The sequence below is a fragment of the Monodon monoceros genome, unplaced genomic scaffold, assembly GCF_005190385.1.
Source record: "Monodon monoceros isolate NGI ecotype Baffin Bay Population unplaced genomic scaffold, NGI_Narwhal_1 Super_Scaffold_13, whole genome shotgun sequence".
NCBI lineage: Eukaryota > Metazoa > Chordata > Mammalia > Artiodactyla > Monodontidae > Monodon > Monodon monoceros.
This window is the reverse complement of record NW_021703769.1, coordinates 60,270,500-60,290,552: the sequence shown is the minus strand read 5'-3', so window position 1 is coordinate 60,290,552 and position 20,053 is coordinate 60,270,500. Positions and strand designations below refer to the sequence as shown.

At 39.6% G+C, this 20,053-nt stretch overlaps 1 protein-coding gene across 7 annotated transcripts in view; it reads right to left on the bottom strand.

Annotated features, from left to right (window-relative positions):
* The window catches only part of MRTFB (myocardin related transcription factor B), a 198,051-nt gene that overhangs the window by 71,682 nt on the left and 106,316 nt on the right, over positions 1-20,053 (bottom strand). Inside the window, exon 1 of one of the 7 annotated variants that reach the window (XM_029219706.1) lies at positions 3,335-3,788. The exons of the other annotated variants lie outside the window; for them this stretch is intronic. Within the exon in view, the coding sequence (XP_029075539.1) occupies positions 3,335-3,455 (121 nt within the window). The 5' untranslated portion in view covers positions 3,456-3,788. Of the gene's footprint in view, positions 1-3,334; positions 3,789-20,053 lie in introns of those variants that run through there. 7 annotated transcript variants of the gene reach the window in all.

Genomic DNA, 20,053 nt, shown 5'->3' with positions numbered 1-20,053 from the left:
AATATCCTTTAGTTGTTAGAACCAGAAATTAAATTTAAATCTCATCTGTGATGAGCCCTATTAAAAAATGTTCTAAACCTTTTGTGGATAAGTCAAAAGGTGAGATTCCCTACTGCTGCTTTGACAAAAGAAACCAGTCTAAGGAAAATGTTCTATTTTGAAGTTGATCAGAATTCATGACATTTGTTGCCATTTCTCACCTGAAGCAGAAAGTAATTAAATTCTGCAACTATATATGTGGGTTGGTATTTATCAAAAAGTTTATATAAGCATTAACAAAACTGTGAGGAGATATGCTTTATTATCCAAAGAATTCTCTGGTATGTGTGACAACTTTTCACAGGCGGTTGACACTTGGAACATTTTTCCCTTAAACTTTCAACAGGTATTACTAAATTTTCTTGCTAAGGTGTCACATAAACTTTGAAACCTATGATTATCTGCTTACAAAATCTGTTTTTCCCCCTAATAATAATTTCAGCTAATTAGCACTGTCAACAATAACAGGAATTCTAAAATGTCCCCAAATAAGCAAGAACGAGAGCAACTACTTGAGAAGCAGAGGTCGACCTCCCACCCCTCACAGCAGACACCATCACAAACGCCAGAGACCTGGCTGTGTCGCTACGATTAGAATGGAATGGACCCAAATCTATGCCTCCTTCATTACCTGAAAACTTTTGATTCAGACACTGCCACAGATGAGTGGAACATCAAATATTATTTATGTGAAAGGTAGTATTTTAAATGAGTATCTCTTAACACGAGGCATAAACCACAGACATGACTAAATAGTCAGAAATTTGTCTTTTGACAAGACAGCATAGGATCTAATTAGACTCTGGGGCATTTTAGTGTTTGAACATTGCTGCCGTATCAATAAGCTTTCACAGATTAATAAAACTGACATATGACCCAGGACCTAGCAGCAGAAGAAGCTCAGCAGTGGCCTGTCCCAAGAGTCTGATAAGGTCACCGCTGGTGCTCATCTGCAGGCAGTGACTGTGACACACTGAATCCCAGGAGTTCAACCCTGCAAAGGAACGTAGTCATTTTCAGAGGACACCAAGGAAAAAAAGTAGCTTTCTGCAAAATTTCTCCTATTTTTTCTGTTCTAATTAAACTCAGGTCTAATCCTCTTTCGGTGTCACTACCTTTGAGGTACAGATCACCTTTGATATCTCTCTTTTTTTTTCCCCCCTCAGCCCTATCGCTAGCAAAAAATAAGTAGAAATACAGTCTGTTGAGACAGAAAGTGAAGCCTAGTTCAGTGCAACTGTGGTGAGGTAGATGAATTTTATCATCCAGTCATTTCTGTGGAGTATTTAAAAATATGAAAGTTCTCTCCCTGTACACCTCTTTATACTGATGAATTTACATGACAGTAAGATATGTAAGTACTTCTCTACTTTGCCAATATACACAAGATTTTAAAAATTAAATTTTAAATAGAAAGGAAAAGTAACAAAGGTTTAAAAAAATTAGAAGAGGGGTGGCAAACTGGCATGAAACTGGGTATCTCATAAAGACACTATGAAGTAGGTATTGTTTATCTTCATTGTACAAAGGAGGAAATTAAGGCTCAGAGCAGTGAACTTGTCTAGGGTCACAGAGCTAGAAAATGGGATTTGATCCCAAGTATATCTCACTTCAGAGTCCATGCTCTTGCTTTGTGACATTATACTACAGCACATGTATAAATTCAAAGCATGGTCACAACTGTTAGGGAAAAAATCGATACATTATGTAATCATCTCAAGGCAGTTTTGCTGTTCCTGTTGATAATTCTCCTACCCTGTTTTTATATTTTTAATTCTTGCTCTCTACACTCCTTATCATACTGTTGTTGTAACATCTTTTTATTTCTCCAACTGCATTTTCCTCCACTTTTCCCGGTTTTTCAAGCAGCGTAAAAATTGTTAAAAATTTATGATGTTAATGGGAGCTTAACACTAGAACTTGACTTAAATGATACATAGATAATCCCCTTTTTAAGTTACTGATTTAAAAAAATTAAGTTCTCCTCAGTGAGTCTCTAGAACGTGCCCTAGAAGCTCTACCGGTGTTGATTTTACGAGAGTCTACAAGAAGATCTGCAGCACACAAGCGGGGGCAGCCCCGCTGTCTGGTTCCTGGCAGCACCTATTGATACTTCATTGTGTGTCCTTTGTTTCCATCTACATGTTTTTTTCAACCAGTACCCAAAAGAAGTTCAACTCCAATAAGAAAACAACTATCGTTCCTTCTTCTTATTGTTTAAATATGCAACAATCCGTCACCACATTCTCCTTTTCTAAATGTATGAAAAAGAAAAGAAGGAATATCATTTTGGAAGAAGCTCAGACTGCTGCTTGGGCAGATAACTATATTTACTGTCTGGGTCTCCAGAAGACGAGGAAGAGCCAGTGGAGAGGTGAGGGGGCAGCTGATGGTTATTGTGGGGAGTTTTCCTCCCAAAGAACACTAGAAAATCAAATTTCGAATTAAACAAGCATCGAGAGGGGTGACTTTCATATCTCAAATTCAGAAAAAACTCATTCTCTGAAGATTCTGAATTTCTTACTCCATGGTCCCTGGTCTCCAGCTGCTGTAGTAAAGCACACTGGGCACTGGTCTTGCCTCACTTCAGTGTACCAGGACACAGGACAGCAGTGCCCAGAACTTTGGACATTTTCTTAAATCAGTCAGGGAGGTACCTGCGTGGTGGCCACTAACAATCACTGACAGCATTCTTAAGCTTACTCTTTGCTTTGTTAAAAAACCACAAAACTACGCAATGTGCCTAAAAAACAAAACAAAATGATGGTGCAATGTGCATTATAACCAATTAAACCAATCATTTAAAGATACAATTAAGAAAGAGCTAGCTACCTTCCTGCTTTTAAACAATAAAAACCATAAACATGTTAATTGGAAAAAGAAATCATTTCCCTGGAACTACGTGTTCGTCAATGTAAAAGAAGCAGCGTTCTGCATAACACTGAAAAGGAAATGGCCTCTCCTAAAGTGAGGTGGGGGGAAGCAAAAAAATTAGAGGACATGAGAAAATCGACAAAACGAACCTGGCAGGATTTCACCGAAATGAGGACTGGCTTCGTTAAGTCCCCTTACTCTATCAGTTACTGCCACCTCCCTGGAGTCCTATCAGTGAATGAATCTTCAGAAAGGGCTACCAAGAACAGCATTAAGCTTTCATTTCCAAGAACTTAGAGTGTGTAAGGTACGTGAGTGGAGAGAGAGCAGACACACGGCATGGGAAGCAGACACACACGCTCAGCCTGGTTGATGAGAGTATGAATTTGGCAGTTCTGCCCCTGTCCACAGACAGACTGACCTTCCTTGAGACTTTTCTGGTTGCTCCCTTCAAGGCATTCCTTTTCTTTTAGTGGCTCGAAATCGCCAGCAGCTAAAATCTCCGGGAAGCCCTGTTGCTGCTTCTTGGAGCTATCGATCATGGTGAGAGGCTTCTGGAGACAGGCAGCATCAAGCAAGAGAAAAACTCAGTCTGCCAAACAGCAGAGGCCAGCGCTCGGAATCCTCTGGTCCCGGGGTCCTGGGTGGCTCCTCACAATACCCCGATCACTGGGCAAGTATGTCTTCAAGCAACTGAAGGAGCCGTTACCCTTTAGTTGCCAGCTGGACCTGCGAATCGACTCCTGCTGCTGGAAGCCCGAAACTCTCTCCCACGTTGGGAGGCAGAGGCACGGAAGCACGATGATGCTGAAATCCCACCCCTTTTCCCAGCCAGCCCAGCTTCCCCCGCACTGGGGACTTCAATCTGCAGTTTGATGGTCCGCGTCATCTGACAAACACTGACTCAAGCAGTTAAAAATAAATCCTCTGGTTGTTAAAAGACAAGACTTTGCTGATACCTAAGAAGACAAATTGCTGCCTGTGGTCTCTCTCCGGCTCTCTACAAACACAGCCACAGGCTGTGGAAATACTTTCTATCAGCCAGCCAAGCACATCCATTACTCATTAAGTTCTCCAGCTAAACAAACGGTGGTCTAAAGCACCCGAAGGAAGAGGGTCTTATCTCAGCAGAGGCACCACACTGAATAAACATGTTACTAGCATATCTGGATAAAAACAGAAGCATGTCACCACCACACTGCTTTCGTGGTGTGCTTTTTGCCGTTGCCGGCTCTCCCAGCCACAGCCGGTTCTCTCGGTCACAGGGAATGACCGTAACTGCAGCTTTCTGCCTTCGCCAATGCAGACCCGGGCGGCAGTTTTCCTTTGTGCCACTAGTCGGCCGAGAGAGTTAACATCGCCATGATTGTGCTAAGGAAGAAAATCTCCTCCCCTGTACTAAAGGCAGACACTGAGAGCTTCTAGTTCATAACAGGTTCCACCAGCAAGCAGCCAAGTTTAATTTCACGTGAGCTATCAACGGGCACCGTTCCCCCAGGTCACTGGCTGCCCACTAGGCACAGGGACGCTGCCTGAAGGAAATGTGCAGGTAAGGCAACTCCAGGCAAAGTGGAAATGCCTGCTTTCATACACACCAAACATCTATCTGTCTACAGCTGTAGCCAAAAGAATCTGATTTTCATGGTTTGAAGTATGCTCCTTTGCAAAGAGGTCCCATAAAACCCATTAGAGGTTGTAAGCGCAGGAGACTGAATCCTCCCTCCATGAGAGATCTGCTTTTGCTTTGTTCACTTTTTAAATAATCAACATCTAACAGAGTGCCTGGAATATTAGGGAGTTCTCAACAAATACTTGTTGCATGACTAAGTGAATGAATGAAAGCAGAAGATAATACTCAGAGCTCTTCTTTTGATAATACTCAGAGTTCTAAAGAAGTCCTAGGTCAGTGACCAAGAGTCACTAATTTTTAGATGAACAGCTATGTGTTCTTTAAAGGAAGCACACTCTCTCTTTAAAAGAAAATACACGCATACACTTTGAATGTGCATGTGACATGATCCTTTTGTGGGATAAAGAAAGGCTTACATTTTTACAGCCAGAAAAATCAATATTCTCTTCAACATATAACAGAGATGGGGACTGGATGAAGATTCTTTCCTTTGTCCCTGGTTCCAAGGCTGGTGTGCACTAAATCTGTGCTGTTCTAGAAAGATAGTTATCTATCCTTCTCCAGCATCTCTCAAGAATGGGATTACACAACACATGACATGCTTGTCAACTGAAATTCCTTCTGAGGCAATTTAAGTCCATCGTTGGTAGTCTAAACCCCTGCAGGAACAAACTGCGACGACCTTAACACACTTCTCAAAAAATGCCCTCAAATGCTCTGCTACTATTTCTGATCCTAAGGCCTCCATTCTTCTAAATTAACTGTTCCTACACCTTTAAAGGAGTAAGAAAAAACCCCATCATTTTCTGCGGACATTCTTTGGGTCGGTCTGCCGAAAGTTTTGCCAGTTTATCTCATTTAACCCCTAATAGCCCTTTGTGATCACTATGATTATTTGTACATTCTAGACATTTTACAGACCAAGACCAAAGTTACAGAGCTTGTAAGCAGCAGATCTGGAATTCAACCAACATCTTAGTTCTCCAAAGCCCACATCTTTTTTCTATGGCATTGCAATGCCTGCTGTCTTCTAAAACATGCTCCATTTCCACGCTTTAGTTTGATCTTGGGACAGGTTTAAGAGCAGAGACCATTACTTTCATTGCCTTCAGGTAATTCTACTCCTGGTGAGGGAGAAGGAAGGCAACGTAATCATACTAGAGTGCTTTTATGAAAGCAATTTAACTTTTCCTGAAATAATAACAACAGCAGCCAACTTTGTTTAGTGCTCTAAACAAAGTGTAGTGCACAACACCGTCTAAGTGCTCTTCATGGTTTGAAGAAGTGGTATGGTATCTCATTTATTCTGTTGACAGACCTGTGAGTTCAGTGTTGTTATCCTAATTTACAGATGAGAAAACTGAGGCACAGGAAAATCAAATATTTTGTCAGAGATCACATATCTCATAAGTGGTGGCCAGGATTCCAAACAGGCAGCTTGGTTCCAGAGCCTACATTTTTAATTGCTTTGCAAAAAGAACAACAAAAACAATAAACCCCAACATTCTCCTTTTCAGGATGTTGTTTATAAAATTGTACCCAATTTTTTGGCCACAAGTTTAGAAACCTAAGTAGATACAGAGCTACACCATCCATTTAAAAATTCTTTATTGGCCATGTGTATGTGTGTGTGTGTTTAGTATGTTAAAAAGTAATACAATTCTTTTAAGGATCCTCTGTAGTCTTATTATTTTTGTTTCTAATAAATATAAAAGATCTCAATAAGGAAACATTTTCTGGCTGTAGATTTATATGAAAAGTCTTGCCTTTGTAGTTTTGAAAGGGAATAATAATTTCTCTAGTGGTGAACATGCCTAAAAGAACATTTATTTTGCTATTTTAAAAATTCTGAAATAATTTCAAATTCAAAAAGCCTTTTCCCCCCGAACCATCTGCGAGAAGGCTCTGACACGATACCTCTTTACCCTAAGTGCTCTGGTTTATAATTCCTACAAACAAGGCTATTCTCCAACATAACCGCAATATGACCATCAATATCATGAAATTAACACTGATATATCATTGCCACCTAATCCACAGACTCCATTCAAGTTCTACCAGTTGTCCCGACAACATCCTTTATAGCAGAAGGACCCAAACCAGAATCACATATGGCACTGAGTTTTCAAGTCTCTTTAGTTTTCTTCCATCTTGAACAGTTAGTTCCTCAGTCTTTCTTGATATTTCTTTCCTTGACTCTGGAAGATTACAGGCTAGTTACTCGGTAGAATTACTCTCAGTTTGAGTTCGTTTGATGTGTCTTCATGATTACATACCAGTCGTGGCAGGAATATTTTTGGCAGGAATACCACAGAAGCAATGTAGTGTGTTCTTTGCATCCCATCAGGTGGTGCACAAATTCAATTTGTCTCATAGCTGATGACGTTTATTTTAATTTATTAAAATGGTATTGGCCAGGTTTCTTCACTGCAAAGTTAATTTTTCTCTTTGTAATTAATTATTTCATGGGGCTGAGTTATTTATTACTAGAATGACTCCAAATGATGATTTTGAAAATTCTATCATTCCTTCTACATTTATTAGTGGCACATCCTACTGTAAGAAAAAATTCTCTTTATTCAGTTTATGTTATCTATTTATATCAGCATGGACTCAAGACTCCTACTTCTTTCAATGGGTTATAACATGTTCCTATCACTATTTATTTTGATGCTCAAAAATAATTCAAATAATTCCAGGTTTGGCCAGTGGGAATCCCTTTGAGCTGGCTTCAGCGTCTTATTGTTCTGAGCACTTTGAGCACTTTCTTACTTTTTGGCATAAGATGTTCCAGGCTCACCGTTTACTTTTCCTGCTCTGTTGAGAAACCAAGCTAGGTGTGCTCAATGCTATTTGGGTGTCACTGTTCCCAGGCCTTTTCTGTAGTCAGAGGTAGGAAATATGTGTGAGTTTATGTCTCTGTGTGTGTAAACACAAACATATTTACGTCTCTCACTATTAACAGATGTAAATACAGACCTATATTTAAGTATGTACATCTGTATTTATGTATATTGAAAACCATGAGTTCACCCCAATGCCTCCAATTCCAGTCCAACCCCACAGGGTCATTCTCAGTTTCTTTCTTTTCTATATTTGTAAACTCCTCCTCCTATAGTGAGAATCTTGTCCCATGGTCTCTGCCACCCTACTCATGGATACCCCGTCCACCCCATTACTGTCACTGCTGTGGCCAAACCCAAAGCAGATATCTGCTCATCCACTGGCTCTGAAGCGTGGCACTGGACTGCTGCCCCCACTCCCACGGGGCAGCTGCCTTGCTCAGCCCCACATAATGTCTCTTGGATTGAATTAGGGCTGGAGGGAGGAAGGAGACCTGCCTTCTCTCCTGGTATGAGAAGCCCACAGTTATCATGTGAACTGCTTTCCGGTAGGTCTGCCCTCGTTCCTTATGTGCTACATCATCTTCAGTGGCACTTGGCTCTACTGTCACGAGTGGCGTTTAACGTCAAATGATAGGTGATTAAATTCACTTTGGCTCTGATAAATATGCTTCCACAGTGTTTGTGTCTACACTCAAAAGAGCTGTTTTAGTATGAAAGAGAGTACCATAAATCAAGTCAATTTTCCCACTACCCCAAGCATAGATATTTAATAAGCGTGAGAAAAACTGTATGGCTTGGAGACTAGGAACAATCCAAGAGAGGCCTCAGGGAATCAGAACAGAAACAAACATGGCTCAAGGGAACTACACAAAAACCTGGCAGAGTCAATATACGTTTACAAAACTGCTGACAAGAAAGACTATCATTGTGATGGTGCTGTGCTTCAATAAGGAAAAACCTGAGGATGTTACCAACTGGGCAATGTTCCGCCAACGTAAAAATATTCAAAAATAATGAATAAAATAAAAGTAATAAATAAAATAATTAGTAACAGAATGCAAAGAGACTGCTAAATACTAAGTACTGTTTGTACTTCTCCTGCAGCATTCTGGATCTCGGGATTGAGGAAGATGCCCTTTTCTTTTTGCCTTCCACCTCTGGGTGCTTTGGAACAGGTCCTCAGGTGACCATTCACTGAAGAAGATGCCGGCACTTTGGGGCTTCCTTCACACAGTCTGAGCACAGTATTACAACATTTATGGAGTCATAGTCAGTCAGATTGGACGCATTTAGGGAGAAAAATTTCAGTCTAGGTTACACCTAAATTTTTTTCCTAAGGGTGTCATATTTTCAGTAAAATACATATTTGATCCTTAATTTTCTCCTTTTTAGCATTACAAATGCCACTATAAAATATATCTTTAGACAATTACTAAATGGCATGGTAAATTCCAATAATTTCATAATTATTAAGCCCAGTTTGATAATATTGATAATTTAAAATTTTTGTAAACAAGGACAAGTACAGAGTGCTATTTGTGAAATCAGACAGCATATCTTAAAAGTCCTTCATTTTTACCACTGTTTAAATACATGGATATTGAATAGTACTGCAGATATAAAGAGATTATGGAAACGACTGTTTCATGAGGAGGGATACATTTTTCTAACACTTCTAAGATAAGATTTTGAAAGAATATCAATGATTTGAGCAACTAAGTATTATAGCATAACTGAACACTACCACAGGGCCAAACAGCCTGATAGTTTCGTTTGTAATCTGTGCTTATCATAATCTTTCATCCTAGAATGCAGCCATGACCGGCATAGAGGCACTTCCCTCCTGTGTTTGCCTTATCCTCTCTGAAGATGTGAACGGCAACCCTGGCAAGGTTTTTCAGGACTGAATTTGGACCATTGACACTTTGCTGATTAACCTCTGCTTACACTGAGGGGAGAGAACTTCCTTTGGGGCAGGGCAACCAGTGGGTGAGGCAGAGGACATGTTTCCTAGCTCTTCCTCAGGCGGGTCCTCACGTGACAATGGCACCACTCAATCGCAGCATTCTGACAGCATCTCAGTTACTGGTGTCCTTTGTCTTCTCCCCCCAACCCCAGATCTTTAGTACGGATAATCAAGAGACGAGAGGATATACTTTATCAGCTTTGAGAAAGTCATCCAAATCCTTTCTCTACTTCTAAGCCTGAGAGTTACTTATAAATGTATAAACACAGACAACTGGCTGGAAGATTTACAACCAAGAGCCTTCCTTAGATTATATTTCTTCAAAGCAGACTTCCTTGAATTCTGAGTTATGGACTATAAGGGAGAATGAAATGACTACAGCTTTGAGGGTTTAGCATAGATGGGAAGAGTGACACGTTAAGAGGATGGAGTCCTAGCGAGGACTGGAAGGCATATCATCCAGTTACGACCAGTCTGATGCCTGTAACAAGGAAACTGACTACCATAGTGTTTCTCGACCTTTTTTACATCATAGCTCCTGACCCTTTTTAATATAATTTTTTAAATCACTTTCCATGAAATTTTAGTATCACAGATTTACTGTATGTATTTATGTACTCTATGTATATCTGTACATTATACATTAAAAAGATTTCTTTGCCTATACCCCAAGAGCCAATTTTCATTCCTGTTGAGAATGCTTAATTTACAAGAGGGAAAGCCAGTATTTCCTATTTTGTTGAGGAAAAAAATAATAAGATAATAAGAAAGAACTGTATGTAGGAAACCCTCAATGAGAAAATAACAAATGTTCACCGTCTGTGATAATGGTTTTTAGATCACAAGTAAATTTAGCAGGATCTTGAGGATCTTTCTGACCCTCAGCAGCTCTGAGGGAAACACGTATCGATATTTGTTTTGTTAAAAAAGAAAGTGCAGCTCAGCTACGAAATGATGCGTTTTCAAGTCGCTCTGCTGGTGAACACATATCCTTAATCCTGGTTTTCTCACTCCAACATTCTTTTCACCAAAAGCAAAAGCCTGTGGGTTTTTTTTTTTCCTGTTTACTAAATTGACATGTGATTTTCAGAGGCATGTATTTAAGAAAAATTGGTAATTTAATTTCAGGGGGATGTAAGATCACAGATGGATTTTATGAAGGTTAGAGCCAGGATGGTTTTGTGGAAGGAATACAACTTCAGGGTTAAACATAATTCGGTTGTGAGAGCTATGAGGTCTTGGAAAAGTGGCAACATCTTTGTGTCATGGCTGCCTCATCTATAGCACTGCATTAACGATAACAACAGCAGTAGCTGTTTTCTGTGATTATAAAAATCAGGAAAAAATGCATATAAAATTCCTAGGACAGGCACAACTGGCACTGCCCAAACGGTGGAGTCTGTCGGGGCTCATTTCTGGAATGATCTCCTTTGTCTGTCTCCCCCATGGCTGCTTGTCTGCTAGGCTTGCGGTTTCTCCGGCAAGACATATACACACAGACCTAAGTGCAGACCACCACACTAACCACCACACCACACGCATTCTGTTTTCCAACCCCACCCTCTGAGGCTGCAGCTGGGTGCAGATAAAGTTCATCATTTTTTGGTTTGGCACTTAACACCTTCTGGTGTCTTTCTACTACTTGAGATTTCATGTATTAGATTAAATCTGAAATTTTTATACTCGCAGAGAACCCTGCTGATACTTTTTCACTTAACTGGAATAATGAAATAGAAAAACCACCCCAGGTGACTAATCAGAGCCAAGTAGTCAGCCATGGGCTCTGAGAACTGGGTAGAACAAACCCGAGGACATACTTTCAGGAATCCAAGGATGGCTTCTTGGATGAGTTCTTTGTGGAAAATTTTAAAATTTCGTGTTTTCATTTTGTTAACCTTGAAAAAAGAATCAAGTGTTGCCATATAAGAATGCAAAGTAAAGAGAGCTGGACCTTGTGGTGATGACATATTCAGGCCTAGAGAAGGCAAAGTGATAGCAGCCTGCAGTGGTCTTAACAGAGAAGCGGGTGGGAGAAGCGAGGCACCGTGGGAGAAGCGAGGCACCGTGGGAGAAGCGAGGCACCGTGGCAGGGGGCAGCACAGGCTTGAGCCTAGGTGACAGCAGTGAGCACCACGGTCAGGTGTCCAGCAGTCACATTTATGCAGAAATGCAGGTGTCACAGGAAATTAACACCGATTTGAATTTCATTAGCTTTGTAGATTTCTGTAAATAACATACAAAAGTGTTCTTGTTTTGTAGTTGTGTAAGTGCTACTAAGCACAAGGAGTTTATACTTCTTTTACAGTTGTACCTAATTCCGCAACATTACACTAATAAACATTAAGTCATCTCCTAACTGTTCTTAAAGGGTCAGTACATTTCTTAAGTTTGTGAACCACTGCTTTACTGTATAACTCAAATGGGGAGAGGGGACCCATTTACTCTGCTGCTCACCTTCCACAACATTTTCCTGAGGTGAGAATTAAGCATTTGCCTTTGTTTATCTAATCCGACTGGGGATCCTATTTTGCCATCTTGGGAGTCATGACAAAAGGTGGAGATAACACCAAGCATGGCTTGAGAAATTAAGGAGGCAAGAGGACTATGCAATTTCAATATAAAATCATGTCATGCCCTCACCCCTGCTCCAAAATGTTTCCTTTATCTCTTATTGACTCTACTTTGAATTACCTGAGCCACTGTTCCAAAGCATCTCCATTTTCCTCAAGGCAACGCTACATAACCACCCTTTTACCTTTCTCAGCAAGTAACTTGGGATCCTAAGATTTATGAATATTGAGGTCTTCAGACATAAACTCCACTCCACCTTCCAACTCCCACCCCACCTACTGTCTTTGAGGAAAAAGCAATCTTTTTTCTTGCAGAGGGGAATCCAGACAGGACTGTAGTTCCCTCCCACCTACTTACAAAATTGTGATCAATGAACGAACCTTCTCCGCGAGGATCCTTTGTGCCCACTGAGATTGCACTGGCATCAACTGTCAACCCTAAACACCCACCACTGCACACAGAAACACACGTGCCCTACTTTGGATTCAGGAGCTTCTTGCTTTCTAAACGATTTAGGCAATTCCTAAACGACTTTTCCTTCTGCAGTTAAAATACCCTTGATGTTAAGATTATATGCTCTACTCAGGACGAAATCATCTCTAGTTTTGTAAGTTAGACTTTGCTGGAAAAACAAAGATGTTTGTTTGTTTGTTTGATTGTTTTAAAGGGAAGCAATGGGCTTAGCCTAGACCTCAGGTAGGTCCAGCTCCAGACAATGCACTTAAAACCAAAGCTGTCTCACTCGTCCTCACAGTCTCAGTGCCTGGGACACCGCCTGCACAAGTAATGGTGCCTGGGTAAATAACAGAATGTCACTCAACCGACCCACATTCATACAGGCCTCTCCCTACCAGTGTAATTCCGCCCACATTTCATATCTTGGCATTCAAAGCCACTGATGCTTTGTCTCCCACTTTCCTGAGGAGCGTTATTAACCCCCGACATGTTGCCTATGCTTCAGCTAAATCAAGCTTCTTTTACCTCCTGATACACTCTGAGTTTTCCTTATCTTTGCTAAAGTTTTTTCTTCTGCCTGAAATTCTCTATTTCTGACCATGGAAACTGTACCCAAGCAAGAACTAGCTCCAGTATCAATCTCTTTCAGAAGCTTTTCAGGATGTCTCTCAACACCCGCAAAGAGTCAGATCTGAACACTCATGATACCTGTCATGGGAGGACTCAGCCTTCTGTGAATAATAATGAAGATGATGACGACGCTGGTACCAACGTTTATATGTCACTTACTGTGTACTGAAGTGCTTTATTTATACATGATGCTAAGCACTTCACATACACCCACTCAGTTTACTATTCTCAATAACTCTATCTACTACTCTCTCCTTTTTATACTGGGGTACTGAGCGGTTAAGTAACTTTCCAGCTACACAGCTTTTAAGGAGTAGAAGATGGATTTGTAACCTAGGCAGTATGGATGCAGACTACTAGCTTTTCTCAGTGGGTTCTGTGAGAGAATTAAGCCCTAATATCCAAAGGTATCCACTGTATAAAATGAATTAACTTCTCTCCTATGTGTCTAGAATGGTACTAGCTATGTCATCCTTGGGATAATTAAGAAAACAGTCACTCTAATCACATGTATAGGGATTGATTTTCTCACAGAACCCTGGATGAAAAAGAAGTTGTTTTAGCAATTTTTTTTTCAATTAGAAAAGTAAAAAATATTACATAGGTCTTAATCCTTGACAATCAAGTGTATTTATGAACAGCAAGTATCTTCACGTAAACAGTTCTGGTTGGAAGGCCCAGAGGGCACTCCTCTGGGGGAGGGGATGCTTTTCACTGCTTCACTATGCTTTCTTTCAATGTGTCTGGATGCTCTTCATATTCCTGATACCCCTTCCCCATCTTAGTAAACCTTACAATCTTCAAAAGCTGCAACTGCATCTCATTCATCTTTTTGTCTCCTATGAAAGCCATCTCAGTGTTTAAATCAGGTTCACATGGTCATGTTTCTCTTTAATTAAGTAAATTCTTACATTCAGTAGTCCAGGCTAGTTGATAAGCACCTTCCTTACAGGAAACTAACAACTAAAGCTACCTGTTATATTTTTTTGGTTGTATCTGACAGGCATTTAAAAATCAAGATTACTGAGGCATAAAGACAATGAGATACACCCATTTAAGGTATATAATTTGGTGAGTTTTGATGGAGGTACACACCTGTGAAACCATGGTCCCATGTGAGGTACAGAACATTTTCATCATTCCCAAAAGTTTCTTCTTGCCCCTTTGCAGTACATACTTCTGCTACACCCAGCCTCAGGTAATCACTGATCTGCTCTCTATCATTATGGAGTAGTTTGCCTTTTCCAGAATTGCAAGTAAATGAAATCATACAGTATGTAGTCTTTTGTGTTTGAGTTCTTTCACTAAGCGTAACGATTCTGAGAGTCATCCGTGTTGTTGCATACATCACTAGTTAGTTCCTTTCTATTACTGAACAATAATTCATTGTATGGAGAGACCATAGTTTGATTATCCATTCACCTGTTGATGGACATTTGGGTACTTTTCAGTTCTGAGCTACTATGAATAATTCTGTCATGAACATTTTTGTATAAATCTTTGTGTATATAATTATACTCCTTTCTTTTGAATGAAGGCTTGGTCATATAGTAGGTATACGCTTAGCTTTTGAAACTATGGTTTCTTCAATAGAACTTTATTGGCAGCTTTATCTGTAATAGCCAGAAACTGCAAATGACCATCCATACATAGGCAAATGAATAAATACATTTCGGTGTATCCATACAACAGAATACTAATCACCAAAAAAGAATAATAAACAAAAATATGGATAAATCTCAAAATAATTAGGCTGAAGGAATGAAGCCAGACAAGAAAAAGAGCACATGATTCCCTTTATAAAAAATTCTAGAAAATGCAAACTATATAGTGACAGAAAGCAAATCAGTGGTTGCTTGGAGACTGTGGTGGAAAGAAGAACGGTTACAACGGGGCATGAGGAAATTTTTAAGGGTGATGAAAACGTTCTTGATTAGGGTGATATCAAAACTCCTCAAGCTGAATACTTTAAATATGTGCAATATATTGTATGTCAATTATACTTCAATAAGTTTGTTTTTTTAAAGACAATGGCACTTGTGGAAACAGACAAATTCCTTGATGTGATATGATAACTTTGAAACAGTCTCTACTATTTACAAACTTTAATGCAGTAGAAGATTATTTTCCTGGGTGTCTGAACTCTGAAAACAACTGAGCAGCAGAATTGCTCTAAAGAATCTTAAGACAGAAACAAAAAAACAACAACCTATTAAAGTAAGTAAAATAAAATAATTCCCATATATAATAACTGCATTATTTCTCATGTGCATGCTAGTGGTGTGACCTGGAGCGTTGTGACTGACAGGCCTGCATGATTTGGGTGGACTGATGTGTGTTACAGATGAGGATGGTGAAGGGGTAGTGATTCTGAACATAGAAAACATAAAATTCAAGTGAAAAACATTTTACATGACAAAGGACATCTTTTAATGCTAAAAGCCGGATTCAACAATGAGGCTGTAACAGCTGTGACTATGTACAAAACAACATAATTACTGTTATAAAACAAAAAAGACAGGAGACGCAATGTGACATAGACAAAAACACACAAATAACAGGAGACTTTAATCTCCCAAGCTCAGTACAAGACAGATGAAGTAGACAAAAAATAAGCAAGGATATACAAGGTCAAAACAGCATAATCAATAAGGAGATCTTATTGCTATATAGTGAACTTCACACCCTGATGACAGAGAAGACACCTTCTCAAAAAACACGGACTATTCAAAAAACAATCATATATTAGGTCACAAAGAAAACTCCAGTGAATTCCATAAAACAAAAAATATTATAAACAACACTCTGATGTCAATGTAATAACGCTAAAAATTATTAATAAAAAACTAAAAAGTTTTGTCTACCTGGAAATTAATAACATCTTCTATTAACTCACAGAAAAGAGGAAAAATACAAATGGAAATGAAAGAATTTTTTTTAAAAAGATAGTTTTGGGGGGTATAATCAGAATCTATGGCAAATATTTAAAGCAGTGAGCAGAGAAAAATTCAAATCCATAAACCATTATATCAGTACAAATGAAAGAATGAAAATAAACTATGTGCCTCAGAGAAAAAAGATTAAAAAAACAAAGATTAGAGTCCTAGAGACCCTTGGGATATCATAAGGTTATGCGCAGCTGGCGTTCCAGGAGGGCAGAGAGAATGAGGCAGAAAACATAACTGCAAATATAATGCCTGAAAACTCCCCAAATTTGATGAAATACATAAAGTACAGATTCAAGAAACCTGGCAAACTTTCAAGGAGGATAAATTCAAGCACATACAGAAATCAACAGGCTTCAGATACACAAGCAAGCCGTTACAGAGCATAATAGTAGAGAAAAGTCCATTAATAACAGCAAAAAGACAAAAACTCAGGAGTAAACTTAACAAGAAATGCACAAAACTCCCGAAAAACACAAAAGTAGGCTTGAACACATAGATAATCCTTGTTCATGAATAGGATAAAATACCACATTATTAAAATGTTGGTTGTCTCTAAGTTAATTTACACATTTAATGCAATTTCAATAAAAATAGCAACAGGCTTTTTAATTGAGCTAGACAAGGTGATTCTTAAGTTCATATGGAAAAAATAAAAACACCCGAGGCAAACCAGGAAAACACAGAAAAAAAAAAAGTGTCACATAGGGGAGGAAGAAAGAGTCTGATTAGATAAAAATAAACTTGAAGTAGATCAGGGATGAAAATGTTAAAATAAAAAAAAAATCAAACCATGAGTACTGTAAGTAAATACTGATGGGATCCTTGGACATAGGGGAAAGTTTTCTATGACCCCATATCCAAATGCAATAAAAAGAAAAGACTGATAAATTCTGGCCACGTTAAAAACAGAACAAAAACACTGAAGAGGAAGGGCTAGTCTCCTTAACACAAAAATAACTCTGTAAAAATGAAAGAGTTTAAAAACCTGACAGAGAAATGAACAGATAATTCACACTCTTCTCCGAAAAAAGATTCTGAAATGACCCTTACGCATATGAAAAGATGTTCGACCTTACTCATAATTAGAGAGTGCAATTAAAGTTACATCAGAACATCAGATGGCAAAAAAGTATGACAACACATTCTGTAGGTGTGGCTGTGGGGGAAATGTTTATTTCTCACACATTGCTGATTGGGGTGCAAACTGGTACATCCCCTCGAAAGAGGAATTTAGCAATATCTAACAAAACTACAAATGCGTTTACCTTTTGACTCAGCAATTCCACATCTAGGAAGTTACCTGAAGGATACACCTCCAACATTATAAAATGGTATATGCCAAAAGTTATTTACTATAGCAATTTGTTTGTTACTGCAAAATACTGGAAACAACTTAAATGCCCACACACAGAAGAATGGTTGAATAAACTATGGTACATCCACACCACAGAATACTACACAGCTGTAAAAAGGACTAAGGAAGATCTCCATGAACTGATACCAGGAGACCTGCAGAATATGTTAAGTGGGAAAAAAAAAAAAAGCAAACTACAAAAGAGTATCAATGTTACTTCTTGCATAAGAGAGAAGGGAGAACAATAAAATGTATACTTATAGCTGCTTCAGGAGGAAAAAAATGAAAGGAAGGGTAAACTAGAAACTAATGAGATTAATCCCCTTCCTTGGGTGGGGAAACAGGGAGGAAGAATTAGGGGATGGAAATGGGATGGGAGGGAGATGTAGGCAGCAACACTTTTCTGAGAACATCATTTTTGGTACAGTTTTTTTTTTTTTTTTTGCAGTACGTGGGCCTCTCTCACAGTTGTGGCCTCTCTCGTTGCGGAGCACAGGCTCCAGATGCACAGGCTCAGCGGCCATGGCTCATGGGCCTAGCCGCTCCGCATCATGTGGGATCTTCCTGGACCAGGGCATGAACCCGTGTCCCCTGCAGCGGCAGGCGGACTCTCAACCACTGCGCCACCAGGGAAGCTCCATTTTTGGTACAGTTTTGACTTTCAGAACCTTGTGAATATATTACACACTCAAAATATAAATTAATGAATCTACAAGGATGAAGGAATATCCAAATTGGGCCAGCACTAGCCCTGGGCCCAGGACTGCCCACAAGCAGATGACACCACCTCCAGGATGCCTAGGCCCTGCAGCCAGCCACCCTGTGACCCAAACCTGCCTACCAGCACCAGAACTCCTAGGGCTGTGCATCCAGCCATGCCAGGACCCAGCCCCACTCATCAGTGCCTGGCAGCCTCCATACAAGGCAGGGCCAAGCAATCAACTGGGTCAGGGGCCAATCACCCCTACCATCATGCCCATAGTTGTTCGACCCAGCACAACAGAAGGGCCCATGCAGCCCACTGAGAGGGCATGCCTAAAGCATATAGCCACAAAGGACGTCTCTTACATAAGGACACTTTTCCAAGATCAGAAAATGTAACCAATCTACCAAATACACAGAAATAAATACAGAATTAGGCAAAAAGAGGCAACAGGGGAATGTGCTACAAATGAAGGAACAAGACAAAACTCCAGAAGAACTAAGCAAGATGGAGACAAACAACCTATCTGATAAAGAGTTCAGGGTAACGTTCATAAAGATGTTCAAAGAACTCGAGAGAAGAATGGATGAACACAATGAGAAGTTTAACGAAGAGTTAGAAAACATAACCAAACGGAGCTGAAGAACACAATAACTGAAATAAAAAATACACTAGAAGGAATCAACAGATTAGATGACACAGAGGAACAGATCAACAAGCTAGAAGGCAGAGTAGTAGAAATCATGCAAACTGAACAGAGAAGAGGAAAGAAAAATGAAAACAGTTTAAGAGAACTCTGGGACATAGCAAATGTACTAACATTCACATTATAGGAGTCCCAGAAAGAGAAAATAGGGAGAAAGGGGAAGAGAATGTACTTGAAGACATAACAGCTGAAAACTTCCCTAACCTGGGAAAAGAAACAGACATCCAGGTCCAGGAAACACAGACAATCCCAAATAAGATCAACCTAAAGAAGTCAATTCAAAGACACATTGCAATTAAAATGGCAAAAATTAAATATGAAGAGAGAATATTAAAAGCAGAAAGGGAAAAGCCACTAGTTACATACAAGAGAACTCCCAGAAGGCTAACAGCTGACTTCTCAGCAGAAACTCTATAGGCAAGGAGGGAGCAGCATGATATATTTAAACTGATGAAAGGGAAAAACCTACAACCAGGAATACTCCACCTGGCATGGCTATCATTCAGATTTGAAGGAGAGATCAAGAGTTTTACAGACAAGCAAAGCAAAGCCATGAAACTGGCTTTGCAAGAAAGGGACTTCTCTAAGCAGAAAAGGCCACAACTAGAAATGTGAAAACTACAAAAGGAAAAATCTCATTGGTAAAGACAAATATAAAGGTAGAAGATTAGCCACTTAATAAAGCTAGCTGGAAGGTTAAAAGACAAAAGTAGTAAAATTACCTATATCCTCAGTAAGTAGTTAAGAGACATACAAAACAAAAAGATGTAAAATATGAGGTCAAAAACATTAAATGTGGGTGGTGATGGGGGGAGTAAAAATGCAGGGTTGTTAAAATGAGTTTGAACTTTAAAGAACAGCAACTTAAAATAACTGTGTGTGTGTGTATATACATACATATAAAACTCACGGTAACCACAAACAAAAATCTATAATAGGTACACATACCAAAGAGAAAAGAATCTGAACATAACACTAAATAGTCATCAAATCACAAGGGAAGAGAACAAAATAAGAAAGGAACATAACACTAAATAGTCATCAAATCACAAGGGAAGAGAACAAAATAAGAAAGGAACACAAAATAACTACAAAAAAGAATACAAACCCCAAACAATTTTCAAAAATGGTGGGCTTCCCTGGTGGCGCAGTGGTTGGGAGTCCGCCTGCCGATGCAGGGGACACGGGTTCGTGCCCCGGTCCGGGAAGATCCCACATGCCGTGGAGCGGCTAGGCCCGTGAGCCATGGCCGCTGGGCCTGCGTGTCCGGAGCCTGTGCTCCGCAACGGGAGAGGCCACAACAGTGAGAGGCCCGCGTACTGCAAAAAAA